The sequence below is a fragment of the Vitis riparia genome, chromosome 5 (assembly GCF_004353265.1).
Source record: "Vitis riparia cultivar Riparia Gloire de Montpellier isolate 1030 chromosome 5, EGFV_Vit.rip_1.0, whole genome shotgun sequence".
Taxonomy (NCBI): Eukaryota; Viridiplantae; Streptophyta; class Magnoliopsida; order Vitales; family Vitaceae; genus Vitis; species Vitis riparia.
In genome coordinates this window covers 3,465,952-3,482,046 of record NC_048435.1, presented here as the reverse complement: position 1 = coordinate 3,482,046, position 16,095 = coordinate 3,465,952, and the positions used below count along the sequence as shown (strand labels likewise).

The 16,095-nt window shown below is 36.5% G+C and overlaps 1 protein-coding gene across 4 annotated transcripts; it reads left to right on the top strand.

The window, feature by feature from the left end:
- The first annotated feature begins 231 nt into the window (after positions 1-231).
- LOC117914966 (50S ribosomal protein L33) lies at positions 232-5,327 on the top strand. 4 transcript variants are annotated; one of them, XM_034830500.1, is made up of 2 exons: positions 232-361; positions 4,840-5,327. In XM_034830500.1, exon 2 carries the CDS (start codon positions 4,842-4,844, stop codon positions 5,019-5,021), a length of 180 nt encoding a protein of 59 aa, XP_034686391.1. In that variant the 5' UTR covers positions 232-361; positions 4,840-4,841; the 3' UTR covers positions 5,022-5,327. The 4 variants fall into 4 exon arrangements, with proteins under 4 accessions (XP_034686391.1, XP_034686390.1, XP_034686389.1 ...); XM_034830499.1 differs by having other exon boundaries at positions 233-361; positions 4,836-5,327; XM_034830498.1 differs by lacking the exon at positions 232-361 and adding an exon at positions 959-1,040.
- The last annotated feature ends 10,768 nt before the right edge of the window (positions 5,328-16,095 follow it).

Genomic DNA, 16,095 nt, shown 5'->3' with positions numbered 1-16,095 from the left:
TTATTAATATTAATTTATTTAAATAATTAAAATTATTAATAATTTATCTTATAAAATTAATTTTAATTCATAAAATATCATGATAAAAATCAAATTTTAGTTCATAGTAGTGATTTAATCAAAATAAAGATGAATAATTAATAATTATTTATATAGTGAGAGGAAAATTGTTCTCATGATATGTTTCTTTTTTTTTAATCTCTACTAAATCTAAAAATAGAAAGGGCCACCACTTCTCTCACTCGGCCATCCACCTACTTCTCTCACTCGGCCATCAAGAAGCCCTTTTGTGAAGTTGCCCTCCAGACGAGAGAATCCCTAAAAAGGCCCTATTTTCCTCTGCCACTCTCAATCCTCCCAGGTACTCATCTAATCTTGTTATTTATTTTTATTTTTCTGCAACCCCGTTTGATTCCCAAGAAAATCCATCCCCCATTCGATTTCCGGGAAAATTCATCATCGTTTGATTTCCGAGAAAATCCATGCAAAACCCCCAAGGAAAACCAGAAAGATTGCTTTTTTTTTTTTGCTTCCTGTGTTTTCTGGATCTGTTCTAGGGGTCGCTTTGCTTTTGTGCCATTGGATTTAAATTTCACGAACCCTAAATCCACGATTTTTGAGCCAGGCTAAAAAACACAACCTTTGCCTGCAAATCATGATCAGATTTTGTATCCTATGCGCGGGCTGGACTGGTAGGAAATATCGGGAAATTTCCCGAAAAATCGGAAAAAAAAAATCGGCGATACAAACCGAAAATTCACCGAGAAATTGCAGTGTCCGGCGATTTTTTGTAGATTTCGCCTATTTTTCGCCTGCATCCATTTTTCGGCGATTTTTTCGCCGATTTTAACCGAAATTTGGCGAAATTTCTCCCATCGACATTTCGCCCCCCTCTTTCGTATCGCCGGCCACCGAAACCCGAAATTTCGGCGAAACTTCGGCGAAAAAAATGGAAACTTTCATCCTTGATCAGACCTACGGAGAATCATTCTGTATTTTTCTCCAAACGCTGCGTTTCGATCGATCTGAGTTCAATCAAGGCACTGCTCCCTGTCTCTACCCAATTCAATCAATCCATCGAATTCTTGGTTAGATACAATGGTTTGGATGCTGAGAAAATGGGGGAAAAAATCGAATAGTAAACTTCTCTCCATCTAGGGCGCGAGAATGCAGAAAAATGACGCTTTACCCTAAACTCGTATGAATATTTGGCTAGTTGATGTGATTTTATTTTTTGTTTTTTGGATTTTTGGCAGCAAAGAAAGTGAGAGAGATAACGTATGAATAAAATTGTGGTTTTCTGTTATCTTTATTCATTTTCTTGTTAGCCAAGCAGAGGGTCGGAATTTACTTCAAGTGCTTTATAACTTGGGAATGCTGTTGCTGGAAGTTTTGAAATCTAGGATTTCTCTTTGAACAGACATGGAAATATTGCAAGTTTGAATTACAGCTTAGACTGAAATTTTTGTTAGATTGACGGTCTTTGCTGTTCGGTAATGTTTTCTTCTATAAAAATAGATTCAGTTTAGACGCAGAGAAAATATGAGAAAATAATTCATTTTTGAATTGTCAGGTTTTCACCACCGGGGGATTAGGAAATACAGAAAAATGCCACTTTGCTTAAAACACTCACTGACTTTTTGGCTTAGTTGACCTGGGTTTATTTTCTTTTCTTTTATTTATTTGGAAGGAAAAGATAAGAGAAGGCAGAAGAATGAAAATGGATTTTTTTATTTTTTTGCTCTATTTTCTTGGAAATCAAACATAGGGTTTCTCTTTGAATGCTTTTAATTCATCAATGCTGTTAACCTGTTGCTGAAAATTTTGAATAATAGGGTTTCATGTTTGGACTACAGCTCAAGCTAGAATTTTGGGAACATTATCGGGTACAATTATGTATATAAATATTTTATTGAATTTAATCAATCGATGTTCAATAATTTTACCATGTGAACATAAATGTACCTGATATAAATAGAAGCCTTGAAAAAAAAAACCTCTTATTGTGATTTTTAAGGTGAATTTTAAATAACATAAAGGTGAATTTATTGTGAATTTTAAGACAAATTATTATGATTGTCATAGTTAAATAATAACTATGTGTGCTCTGGAATATGAGGGGAGAGAAAAGTACAAACTTTTCGTACTTTTATATATAGTATGGATTTTTGGAATTGTAGGGGCATTTCATGAAGGTCTTCAATGTGAAACTGAGTTTTTTTTGGACGCAACTTTGAGGAAAAAAAATAATCTTCAGAATACTCTTCACTAAGTTGACGCTAAAATTTTCTGGGAGAAGTGATCTCTGCAGAATGTTATAGAAAGAGGATTTTGGTGTTTGCTTCACTTCTATGCTTCAGTTTTAATTCTGTAGGAGTCAATCCTGTTTTGAGAAAATATGTTGAATTTGTGTCTGGAACTTGTGACATTGATTTTAATCTGAAAAACAATGCAGCTAGCTGTTGCTAGAGCAAAGAAGTGAAAATACCTTTTCCTTTGTCTTATGACATGGTGAGATCTCCTCTATATAAACAGTTAAAGCTCTGTTTTACCTGCTAAACTAGTGGCTGGATTATTATGATCAATAAAAAGCAAGGCTTAAAATAATCTCTGGTTCAACATCTCAGAAAACTGACTGAAATACATTAATTCTAGGAGTAGAGTTGAAAAGAGCATCTAAAGAAACATCAACGGTATTAATGTGTTCACATATTAGTTACAAATTCAGATATAGATGTGTCTGGAACTCAAAGACTATTGAAGGAGCAGTAGCCAAAACTATACAAAAACCAATGTGAATCTGCATGATGCCAATACCATTAATGAAAATAGGCAAGTAAATTTAAGGAATTGCAGTGGTAATGGGTGGTTGATAAAACCTTACAATGTAAACCAGGAAAGACCAACCAAAAAGGAGAAGTACTAAGACTATTGAGCATAATCAGGAAATTATCTGTGTTTCCAATAATGTAGAGCAGTGATGGATAGAAAATGGAGATAGTAGCACAAGAAGTATGGATGGGGTACTAATTAAGCATGTTAAATGTACTTTGTATTGGGCTTTATGAGGTCTGGTTAAGGGTTTTTTCTTCCAGGAGATGATGAAAGGAGAGGAGCCAAACTCAGTTACAATCTTCTACTAGGTCTCCTTTGTTGTGTTGCTTCTTTCTGTAACTATGGTATTGGCACATGTATGTCATGATCATGAATAGAACTTTATCGAGGTAGGTCAAGTTGCAACTTCCTGTCTTGCCCTCTATCTTTCATCTTCTGATTTGAAGTTCATACCAACTTATACTCATTAATACTTGCACTTCATGGTTGATCATAATTTTAGATTCCATTGTGATTTGTGAACATGTGACTGTGGAACTTAGTTAGAGAAACGAAAGTACATCTCACTGTTTCATTATGTGGATGGAAAAGAAGACTTAAAATGGTTTGAAGATTCATGGTTTATGTAAGCATTTGTTTTGTCGTATTTGGGTGAAGCCAAATCAAGTACTCAATGTAATGAGGTGGGGGTGGAGGATCCCTACTAACTATGATGAATGCAGTAACTATGGATATGATGCTTGAAATAAACCAATTTTATATCACCCTTTTATTCAAATTAGCAAAAACAATGTCCCCTTGCATAATATGGATTCCAAACATTCATGATTTGGATATGAATTAGTCGAATTACTTATCCCTCAGTCTATTAGTGAACTATCTCTCTCTCTCTCTCTCTCTCCAGAGATTGTGAAAGATGTTCCACTAGATATATTCTTGTTATTGCTTCAACTCATATTCCCCAAAAAGTGGATCCTGCTCTAATAGCTTTGAATGAATTAAATACATGTATTAAGATATGAAGGTTTCTTATTCCACAACAATGCAAGCACTTCTTCAATCTTTCATACACTAGGGCATTTCACTTGGAAAATAAAATGTTCCATACTAATAGATTTGGGTCCATAACCATGGGTTCCAATGCACAAGATCTTGTAGCACTTACCAATGAGGCCCTATCGATTAGTATTACACAGAAGAAATCAATTATAGACACTAATGCAATTAGATCCGCTCTTCATAGACAAACTTGGGATTTGCGATCCCAGGTAAGATCGGTTCAGGATCATGGGATCCTTCTCTATCAAAAAGAAAAAATCATGGGATCCTTCTCTATTATATAGGAAGGTTGTTGCACAAAATGTATTTCTAAGAAAATTGCCCCATAGATCCTATATCTATCCATATGAAGAAGAAATCATGTAATGAAGGGGATTCTTTTTTTTTTATAGATAGGTAACGAAGGGGATTCTTATTTGTACAAATGGTACTTCGAACTTTTTTTTTTTTTTTTTTGGCTAAGTAAAAGCAATTAAGAGTGCGTAAAGAAGAACATCCAAAAGTATACACAAATGGTACTTCGAACTTGGAACGAGCATGAAGAAATTAATTAGACTTCTTTATCTTTTGAGTTGTTCCCAACATATACGTTCTCTAGAGTTGTTTGTGGGGTAGCAAACTTTTTGGTTTGGTTTTGGGTTATCTGGAGTTCAGCTAGTATAGATAATAAGCTGCAGTATAAAACCAAAAGAATAGATGATTAGTTGAGTACTGGGTTCTGATTTTTATTTTTGGACAACTCAAATTTTCTGAACTTAGAACCCCAGATGAGAAGTTTGTGCCTTCATCAAAAAAATAAATAAATAAATAAGAAGTTTGCGCCTGGACCTGGTTTAACTCATGCTGGCCTAAAGATTCTGGCTATTCTCCACAGGATTTATTTTCTCTTTCTTTAAAGATTCCAGTTCCAGGAAGTTTGATTGGTTCTTTCTTGTTTAAAGCCAGGGATGGGTGACAAGAAGAAGAAGGCTGCTTCAATATTCATCAGGCTTGTCTCATCTGCTGGCACTGGATTCTTCTATGTGAAGAAGAAGAATCCTCGGAAAATGGTAGAGAAGCTCGAGTTCCGGAAATATGACCCTCGGGTAAATCGTCATGTTCTGTTCACAGAGGCAAAGATGAAGTGAAGGAGAATCCTCTTTGTGGTATCTCTCTCTGTTCTGAGTCAGATTCACTGGTGTACTACTTTTTGAAGACAATTTTCATATCAATTACAGCAATAATTATCACTGATGTTTTTTGGTTTAGCATATATTTTTTTATGGGTATTTTTTATTTAGCATATTGATTATCAACTCTTTCTTTTGTGTGGATGACTTGATCTCTTGATAGCCATCTTTCATTGTGGGTTATGCTGTTTCTAAGACATGGCTCACAGTTTGAAATAGTGAGGATCTTCATGGGTTAATTGCAGCCGCATGTCGTGGTCTCAACAGTTTTTGCTTAGATAATTATGTTTGTGTTGAATTTACATGATTGATAGCCTTGACATGCAAAACCCACTTCTTTTTAACCTGTGATGTCACCATGATTGACTTGTTTCTCCATCCATATGACAACTATTGACTGGAACCTTTGTTTTGGCCTTCTGTTATGTAACTATATTTCAAGGTTTAGCTACCAAAAGGAAAACGCTGCCTTAGTTGTTCAGATCTTCCAAAATTTGTTTCGATATTATCTCCTAGAACACTACTTCAATTTTGTCAGATAGAGTTTGCGATTGTCAAGATGAAACCTCAGTATTAGGAAAACTTCATCATCTGCTTGGCCAACTGATCTTATCATTCCTCTGTTTTCATGTTCCACCCAAGTGCCATCAATTTCCACCCCATTAGGATGAAAGCATTTGCGATTAAGAGGGATTTTATTTCAGCTCTTTCTTCCTCTGATCTTCTGTCATGTGCTATATCTGCACTAGGATGATAATATCCTTGGTCTTTAAATAGGGTGTGGGATTTGAAGAAACAGAGAGTAATGGTTTCAGGTTAGTATCGGGCCTTGTATTTCTTGGGCTCTAAGCAGGCCACCTCTCCTGACCACCCAGTTACAGCCTTGTCTTAGATCTTCTTGCAGTATCCAGTCAGGGAGTTAGCTTCTTAACTGCTCAGTCTGTTTATATTGATTTTATGAAGGCTGTAATGCATGTTAATTGGTTGGTGTTGAACAATAGCCAGAGTAGAAAAAGATAAAAAGAAGTAACCCCAAGGACTAGATGGAACTTCAGCATAACATGGTTGAACCAAGTAGGTTTTGGATCATCAACCAACAATTTAAAAGCCCTTCCAGCATCCACAAACACTGGATTGTTAGTTAGCTTGAATTTATCAAGTGTCCTCAAAAGGTTTCATATTTTTGCAGGAAGAAATATTATTCTTTTCATCTTTTTTACTGTTGGTGATTGCATGAAAAATAAATTTTAGGTTTCATTTTCATTTTTTTACTTTATTTTTATTTTTTGCTTTTTCTTTGTCCAATTGATGGTACCATAAAAATAAAAAAAAATAATCTTATTTATTTCTTTTCTTATTTGACAGGATAAAAAGAAACTTTGAGGTTGTTAAATCACATACGAAAATAAATATACGAAGCAATGGAGCTGTGATAGCAACCTTTTTAAAAAAATTAGAAACAGACATTATCATTCATCAATCAGCTGACAAATACAAGGATAAGCAATCTTTAAGATGTATAAAGTTTGGTAGAAAGTAACCAAGAACTGAAATTACAAAAAAAAAACTAACCCAACCCTCCCAAAAGAAAAAACCCGCATGTATATGAAAGAAAAAACATTGGACACTTTAGGGAGAAGGAAATCTTTAGCAAAAGATGTCATATGCTTTGCTCCTTGTTTGGCTAATTGATGTGCGATTTGGCTTGCTAAAAGACAAAACCAAAAAGAAAGAATAACCCAAGTCATTTGCAATATCTATGATTTTGTGCATCTAGCTGACAAACTTTCATGAATCTATATTCTTATTAGTCATCCAAGATATTTACATTGGCAAAACCGCCCTTTACCATTAGAGTGGATAGGGATAAAGCTTTTGTCCATCATTGAATTCTCCAATAATGTCGATATCCTACCTTGATGGTTAAACCCATTTTGGCTTGCTTAGAGAAAGCTCTCAATACTACACCTAAATGTTCTCTAATCATGTTTTTATTACTTATCTATCTAGAGTTATCCATTAAACACCCATCAGAGTTTAACTTCATTCAATCTATTGGAGGGGGTAACCAATCATTCATTATCTTCTTCAACCAACCTCTTTGGGTAACAAGCACTCTTCTAATCCAAATACTAAAAGATATAGTGGAATATTTGCAAAAGGCTTAGAGACTAAGGCCCATAGGGAAGAGTAAAAGAAAATTGAGTCTCAAATGGCATTCACCGATCTCCATCTATCCTCAAAAATCTATCTTAAAAAGATCATTGCATTCCTCTCCAACCAATAAGCCAAATCAAATATAAAACAACCATCTACCAAAGAATTTTCCTTTTGTGATGTGCTTCCAAGACCCTTAAGGCTATGTTTGGTTCCCGGAAAATACAAAGGAAAGAAAAAAAATGCTAAGGAAAATGATTTTCTCATGTTTGATTGTCTTATGAAAAATATAAAAGAAAATCAAATATAATTAAAACTAATTAAAAACTTATGTATTTTTAAATTATTTAATCTTTATATTGATGAGTTAAAATAAATAAAATGAGTTTGAAGTAACAAAAAAAATAATTTATCAACTTTTAATCTATTTTTTTATTTTCCTTCACTTTTTCTTTCCTTCTACTTTTCCTTTGTATTTTCTTTCCCTTGCATTTTCCCTCAAATTTTCCGAGAACCAAACATAGCCTAAAGGAAATTCTCAACATCTGTGTCATGCCTCTAAGAAGAATCCAATCTATACCAATGTAATAGGACAGTGAAGAAATAGAGGGATGGTTGATTCATTACTCTTCAAGCATATATCACAATGGTCTCGATTAAGAGTTTTATTATCAGGCTTTCTCATTGAAGCAAATCGTTGATATTAACTTTCTTATTTGACACAAGCCAAGCAAAAACCATTAACATTTGTTGGAACTTTCAAGTTTCAAATAGATTTAGCAGAAGCAAAAGTAGTAATAACATGATATTGAGAAAAGAACTGAAAGGGCTTACAAAAGGAACTCATAGAGAAATGTTGTGAGGGAGTCAATGACCAAATTAGAAAAGAGGTTTAATATATATATATACATGAAGCAAGATGCACATACAAAAGAAGATAGCAACTTTGTAACTCTAAGTCGATCTAGACCTAATATATTCTTGTATGTAATTCTTTTTTTTCAACTCATCACATAGTCATCAAAGTGAAACGAATTTTGATAGAAGTGGTGAATGCAAGGAGCAAAATGCTTATTTAGAAGATAGCTCATTCACCAATGGATTCAGAGAGCATAAAGAGCATGGTGGCCAAAGCAGAGATTGAACCTCTCTTTGTGGTTCCCAACTTGTGTTAGTCGTTCAAAATATATCAGCAGCATGTGTACAGTAACATTTTGCTTTCAATTTGGAAAATGAATAAAGAACTAAATAATGGGATGTAGCATTGGCCACCCAGTTGCACAAATGATACAGGAAAAGGCTTATGAATTTATAAATTAGGTTGTTTGGTAAAGGAAGGTCCAGTCTCCAAAGTCCCCCTGTTGCCATTGGGCCAATTCTAGGGTGTCAGCTGTCGAGTTGAATGGAATCCACTGAGTGAGTGTAGTCTCATCAGTCATCAGTCCTCCATTTCCATCAATCCACGCAACTGACTTCTGAGTGGTGAGCAATTGCGTGGGAGAGGTCCAGAATGCAGATGATAAATTCAGTCTAACTCTGCTCCTGCACTGCGCCTTCATACAGTCATGATACAAAGCATCCAGACAAGTAAAACAAAGACCAATAATCAAGGCACTACAGCGCACAGCGTCTGGGTCGGTATGGGTGTTTTTTTGAACGGCAAATTTTTGTCCCGACTTGAACCTGGAATCTTCCACACACCCACCCTCCATCAGCCGGGCCTCAAGGGCAAAGGTCTTGGTCTTACATCTCCTCCTTTCCCAATCCCCCTTCCCTGTAAGAACCGTTTTCTAAAAGACTTTCATGAGATTTGATTGGGAATTTGGATGTTCTAAACCTTATGGGTATGTGTGGACCCCGCATTTCGGCTCATGCGTTTCCCACTCGATGGCCAACTCGATTTTACTTTGAAAATGATTTTATATTGATTAAAAATGACTTGGAGTCGCCACTTATTTTTGTTTTATTTTTAAAAGGGTAAACAAAATAAGAAAGAAAAACCCTAAGTGTGACTCCTTGTTTCGGAAAAGGTGGTCTGTGAAAAACCGGATCGGGTTCGGGGGTCAGGTTGCTTATCGGGAAGGTACGGTAAAGACCGTAGCACCCCTCTAAGTCCCTAAAGTCGGGTCTCTACTAATAAAATGAAGCAATCATGGCAATCAACGAGAAAGTCAATGGATACCCACCTAAATCATGCACAATATGAGAATCAAAACACGTAATACAGATTGACTAGGGTGAGAGCGGATGCGTACCTCGGCCATGAGCCATACTGCGCTATCAAGAAACAGAATTAGTGCACAATTGGTGAATACAAAATATAGCTCATGCGTATCGGAGCGCAAAACGAAGCTCAAGCAAAATACACTAAGCACAACAGTTGACAAATCGAAAGAGATCGAACATAGGGCCCCCACCAAAGCCCAATTTATTACTCATGAACTAGTCTCACAAATTCCGTGTTTTAGGATTAAGAAGAATTCACTATTGCCTATGTAAAATCAAGAAGAACAGAAGATTATTTAGGAATCGAAATGGAATTAAAACTATTCAAGTGAAAATTGGATTTTTGGAGCTTATGGGAAAATTGGATTTTTGGGAATTAAATTTAAAAGATTAGAGCTTCGATAATTAAAATAAAATTTGCCAGAGAAAATAAAATAAAAAATGAACTTTAGGGAATTAAACTACGAGGGTATGGATTTTGAAAATTGAATTTGTAATAATAATAATAACAAGGAATGAACTTCGGGAAATTGAACTGCGAGAATATAGATTTTTAATAATAATAATAATAATAATAATGATAATAATAATAAATGATAATAATAATATGGATAAACGAAAGGGATTAAAGAAGGCTTTGGAATTATAAGGGCCTAAGGTGATAACAATGACGATAATAATAATAAGGATAATTACAATAACAATAAGGTTTTGAAATAATAATAATAATAATAATGATAACAAGATTTTGAAAGTCGAATTAATGATAACAATAATAATAATGAGATTTTAAAAGTTAAATTAATAATAATAACAATAAGGTTTTGAGGGTTTGAATTAATGATAACGATAATAATAATAATAATAATAAGATTTTGAAAGTGGAATTAATAATAATAATAATAATAATAATATGTTAATGATAAGATTTTAAAAGGTTGGATTAATAAGAATAAGAATAAGATTTTTAAAGGGGAATTAATAATAATAATGATAATAATAATAAGATTAATGATAAGATTTTAAAAGGTTGGATTAATAAAAATAAGAATGAGATTTTGAAAGGGGAATTACTAATAATAAATAATACTAAGATTAATGATAAGATTTTAAAATGTTGGATTAATAAAAATAAGAATGAGATTTTGAAAGGGGAATTAATAATAATAAATAATACTAAGATTAATGATGAGATTTTAAAAGGTTGGATTAATAAAAATAAGAATGAGATTTTGAAAGGGGAATTACTAATAATAAATAATACTAAGATTAATGATAAGATTTTAAAATGTTGGATTAATAAAAATAAGAATGAGATTTTGAAAGGGGAATTAATAATAATAAATAATACTAAGATTAATGATGAGATTTTAAAAGGTTGGATTAATAATAATAACAATAATATTTTGAAGGTGTGAATTAATAATAATAATAATAATAAGATTTGGAGAGTTTGAAATAATAAAAATGATAATAACAATAATAATAGTAATAATAATAACAATTGATAATAATGGAATTTTGAAAGTTTGGATTAATAACAATAATAATGATAAGGTTTTGAAAGTTTGAATTAATAAAAATGATAACAATAATAAGATTTTGAAAGATTGAATTAATAATAATAAGATTTTGAAAATTTGAATTAATGATAATAATAAGATTTTGGGAGTTTGAAATAATAATAATGAGGGATGAACTTGAGGAGGTTAAACTACGAGAATATAGATTTTAATGATAATGATAATAATAATGCTAATAATGACAATCACGATAATAACAATAATAATAGAAATAATAATAATGATAATAATAATAATAATAATAATAACAATGATAAGTTTCGAAAAATTGAATTAATAATAATAATGACCATGGTAATAACAATAATAATGGAATCTGAAAAAGTTGAATTAACAATGATAATAATAATAATAATAATGGCAATAATAATACTAATTGATAATAATAATAGCAATAATAATAATTAATATTGATGATGTCCGCTAATAATAATAGTAATAATAATAATATCTGTTAATAATAATAATAATAATAATATCTGTTAATAATAATAATAATAATAATAATATCTGTTAATAATAATAATAATAATAATAATATCTTAACAATAATAAGATTTTGAGAGTTCGGGTTAATAACAACAATAAGAATAATAGTAATAATATTTTAATTGAATAAATAATAATAATGACAATCGTAATATTTTAAAAGTTAAATTGATAACAATAATAATAGTAAAATTTTTAAAAGTTGAGTCGATAATAATAATAATAACAATATTTTGAAAGTTGAATTAATCAAGAAATAATGATAGTGAGATTTTGAAATAATAATAATAATAATATAATAATACTTTGAAATAATAATAATAATAGTAGTAATAATAATAATAATTAAATAGGTTTTGAAATAATAATGGTAACAAAATTTGGAAAGTTGAATTAATAGCAATAATAATGATAATAATAGTGATAGTAATAATAGGATAATGGTTAATAATAATAACAATAACAATAGGATAAGACTTAATAATAATAATAATAATAATAATAGTGATCCCAAGCCCTCAAGCCTAAGCCCAAGCCCAAATCCAAAAACCAAGCAACATAAAATTGGGCCTTGCCTTATCCCAAGCCCAGACCACCCCAAACTTGGGCCTAGTGCCCCAATCCAAGCCCAAGGTCCTCATCTTCATCTTCTTCCTTGCATATTCCCCCCTCCCCCCCTCGGCTGCAACATCTCCGTCACCTCCACGCGGCGGCAGCAACGGCGGTGTTCGGGGTTGTGGATCCTCCAGGCCAAGTGGACAGCCCCCGGGCTTCGGTGGCGCGAGGAGGAGGTGCTGCCACGGGTGGCAGCGACGTGGCGACGCGACGAGGAGGTGCTGCTGCGGCGGCGTCTTCGACGCTGTTGCTGCGGCGGCGTCTTCGACGCTGCTGCTGCGGCGGCGTCTTCGACGCTGCTGCTGCTGCGGCGTCTTCGACGCTGCTGCCGTGGCGGCGTCTTCGACGCTGCTGCTGCGGCGGCTGGTGCGGGCGCGCGTGGCCGGAGCGAGCGGCGGCGGCTCGGCGACGTCCAGGAGGTGCGGCCGCCATGGATCCAGCTAAACGAGCGAGCCTGAGGAGACGAGTATGAAAGGTGGCAGCCATGCAGTAATGAGGGAGAATGGGCATGGCTGCGGTGTAGAGAGAGAAGTGGTGCGCGGGGAGGAGTATTTGGACGTGAAGGATCCATGAAACGCAAAGAAGGAAAGGAAAGCGGGAACAGAGCATAGTGTACATACAAACGGGTTCACCCCAAAAACCAAACCTGTGGCCCTCGAAGTCCACAGCAAACAATGAAATATATCATCAAAATGGTGAAGTAGGCATTCAAAAATGGGAACTTACCGCGCACCAGGAAACTCCTTCTCTCTGGTTTCCTTTTTCCCCCCAAGATCTCCTCTTCCAGAACTCCTCCACGTTCCCCTCCGTGCAGTCCCCCAGATTTTTCCTCTTTTTCTTCTCCTTTTTTTCTTTCTTCTTTCTCTGTTTTTTCGCTTGCTCAGCAAGCCTCCCTCCATCTGTCACCCATCCCATCTGGCGGCCACCTTCCCATCCCATCTAGCTGCCCGAGAGCAGCCCACTCGAGAGCCTGCCGAAAGCCACCAAGAAAATCCCCAAAAAGCCCTCTGCTCCTCCGGGGGGGGGGTCTACAAATATGCCCCTCTTCGATAGAGTTCACGAGTGCAAGGAACATGAATACTGGAATGAAAAGAAAGTGTGAATAGTGAGTGGAATAAAGTGAACTCTACCGAAGAACCAAGGAGACCCCCATAGGGACACCAGTGAGACATGAACTCACTCAGGCTAAGAGACAAACATAGAGGCCTTAACCCTAAAAGGAAACGAATGTCAAAGCGCCTCTGAAGCTACACTAAGGATCCAGGCTCCCTCTAAAACGTCTCCAAGAGTGACTCGAAGAACCAATGTCAAAGGTGAGTAACGGTCGAAGCACCCTGGAGTACGAACGAGAATGCGTCTAAAGGGGATTGCCCTATGTGGACTACGAGACGAATAGGCAATAAGCACCGGGTAACGAGGTGCGGAGAGTGAGAATAAGTGCAAATCCATGGAGGTGAGACGTGCAATGCCAGAGAATATGAATGCTAGGAGCTGCGACTCTGGATGACGGGACTGACCTTAAACGCTAAACTGAGAAAAACAACGGCTTTGGAAGCCAAACCAAAGAAGCTAACTCTAAACGCTAAACTAGGAGAACGGCTCTGGAAGCCAAACAAAAAAACTAACTCTGAAACTAGACTAGAAGATAACAGCTCTGGAAGCCTAACCAAAAAGCAGACGACAAAAGGGGGATGCCCTAGACAAGCTGACAGTAGGGGGGATGCCCTAAACAAAATGGCAATAATGGCTCTGGAAGCCAAACCAAAAACTAACTCTGAATGCTAAACTAGAAGAACGGCTCTGGAAGCCAAACTAAAACGATAGTAACGGCTCTGGAAGCCTAAACAAGATGACGGTAACGGCTCTGGAAGCCTAAACAAGGTGATGGTAATGGCTCTGGAAGCCTGAACAAGATGACAGTAATGGCTCTGGAAGCCTAAACAAGATGACAACAATGGCTCTGGAAGCCGAAACAAGACGACAGAAATGGCTCTGAAAGCCTACACGAGATGGGAGAAATGGCTCTGGAAGCCTAAACAAGATGACAGAAATGGCTCTGGAAGCCTAAATGAGATGACAGAAATGGCTCTGGAAGCTTAAATGAGATGACAGAAATGGCTCTGGAAGCCTAAACAAGATGACAGAAATGGCTCTGGAAGCCTAAACGAGATGACAATGATAGCTCTGGGAGCCTAAACAAGATGACAGAAATGGCTCTGGAAGCCTAAACAAGACAACAGCAATGGCTCTGGAAGCCTAAACAAGATGACAATGATGGCTCTGGAAGCCTAAACAAGACGACAGAAATGGCTCTGGAAGCCTAAACAAGACGACAGTAATGGCTCTGGAAGCCTAAATGAGATGACAGAAATGGCTCTGGAAGCTTAAACAAGATGATAGTGATGGCTCTGGAAGCCTAAACAAGATGTCAACAATGGCTCTGGAAGCCGAAACAAGACGACAGAAATGGCTCTGAAAGCCTACACGAGATGGGAGAAATGGCTCTGGAAGCCTAAACAAGATGACAGAAATGGCTCTGGAAGCCTAAACAAGACGACAGAAATGGCTTTGGAAGCCTAAACAAGACGACAGAAATGGCTCTGGAAGCCTAAATGAGATGACAGAGATGGCTCTGGAAGCCTAAACAAGATGACAGAAATGGCTCTGGAAGCCTAAACAAGATGACAGAAATGGCTCTGGAAGCCTAAACAAGACGACAGAAATGGCTTTGGAAGCCTAAACAAGACGACAGAAATGGCTCTGGAAGCCTACACGAGATGGGAGAAATGGCTCTGGAAGCCTAAACAAGATGACAGAAATGGCTCTGGAAGCCTAAACAAGACGACAGAAATGGCTTTGGAAGCCTAAACAAGACGACAGAAATGGCTCTGGAAGCCTAAATGAGATGACAGAGATGGCTCTGGAAGCCTAAACAAGATGACAGAAATGGCTCTGGAAGCCTAAACAAGACGACAGAAATGGCTTTGGAAGCCTAAACAAGACGACAGAAATGGCTCTGGAAGCCTAAATGAGATGACAGAGATGGCTCTGGAAGCCTAAACAAGATGACAGAAATGGCTCTGGAAGCCTAAACAAGATGACAGAAATGGCTCTGGAAGCCTAAACAAGACGACAGAAATGGCTTTGGAAGCCTAAACAAGACGACAGAAATGGCTCTGAAAGCCTACACGAGATGGGAGAAATGGCTCTGGAAGCCTAAACAAGATGACAGAAATGGCTCTGGAAGCCTAAACAAGATGACAGAAATGGCTCTGGAAGCCTAAACAAGACGACAGAAATGGCTTTGGAAGCCTAAACAAGACGACAGAAATGGCTCTGGAAGCCTAAACAAGATGACAGAAATGGCTCTGGAAGCCTAAACAAGATGATAGTGATGGCTCTGGAAGCCTAAACAAAATGACAGTAGGGGGATGCCCTAAGTGATAACTCATAAAGATCAGTAAATGGGCATGACAATCGTGAAATCGACACGAGACACGGCAAACCCAAAGAGAAGGGTGTATGACCCAGTGAAAAAGCGCTAAAGGGGGTATGCCCTAGTGTGACGACTCATGAAGATCAAGAAGTAGATCGAGCAGTAAGAGAATCTGCAAAAGATCCGATGAACTCAAGGAAAGGGGTATGCCCCAGTGTGGCATGCTGCTGCAAATCTCAATCCGTGGAGAATGGCTGAACGGGACTCTACGAGTCTCGAACGACGCTCTACTGAGATCTCATATCGCTGAAAGCCCAGAAATAATGGTCAGTGAGGCGAATACAATATATCTCGGCCGAGTGATGGAAACTGTAACGGATATGTGAGAGAACGATCGCCTCCAGGGCTAAATGAGGGCAGTATGCCCCAGTATGGCATCAGATGTACCCGATCTGTCCTGGTGACCCGAGAATAACACCAATGGGACACGTAACAGATCTGATATATACCCCACTGAAATGATGAC

What these genes read in the sequence shown, in the direction of transcription:
- LOC117914966 (XM_034830500.1), top strand. Translation starts at nt 4,842, where the DNA reads ATGGGTGACAAGAAGAAGAAGGCTGCTTCAATATTCATCAGGCTTGTC.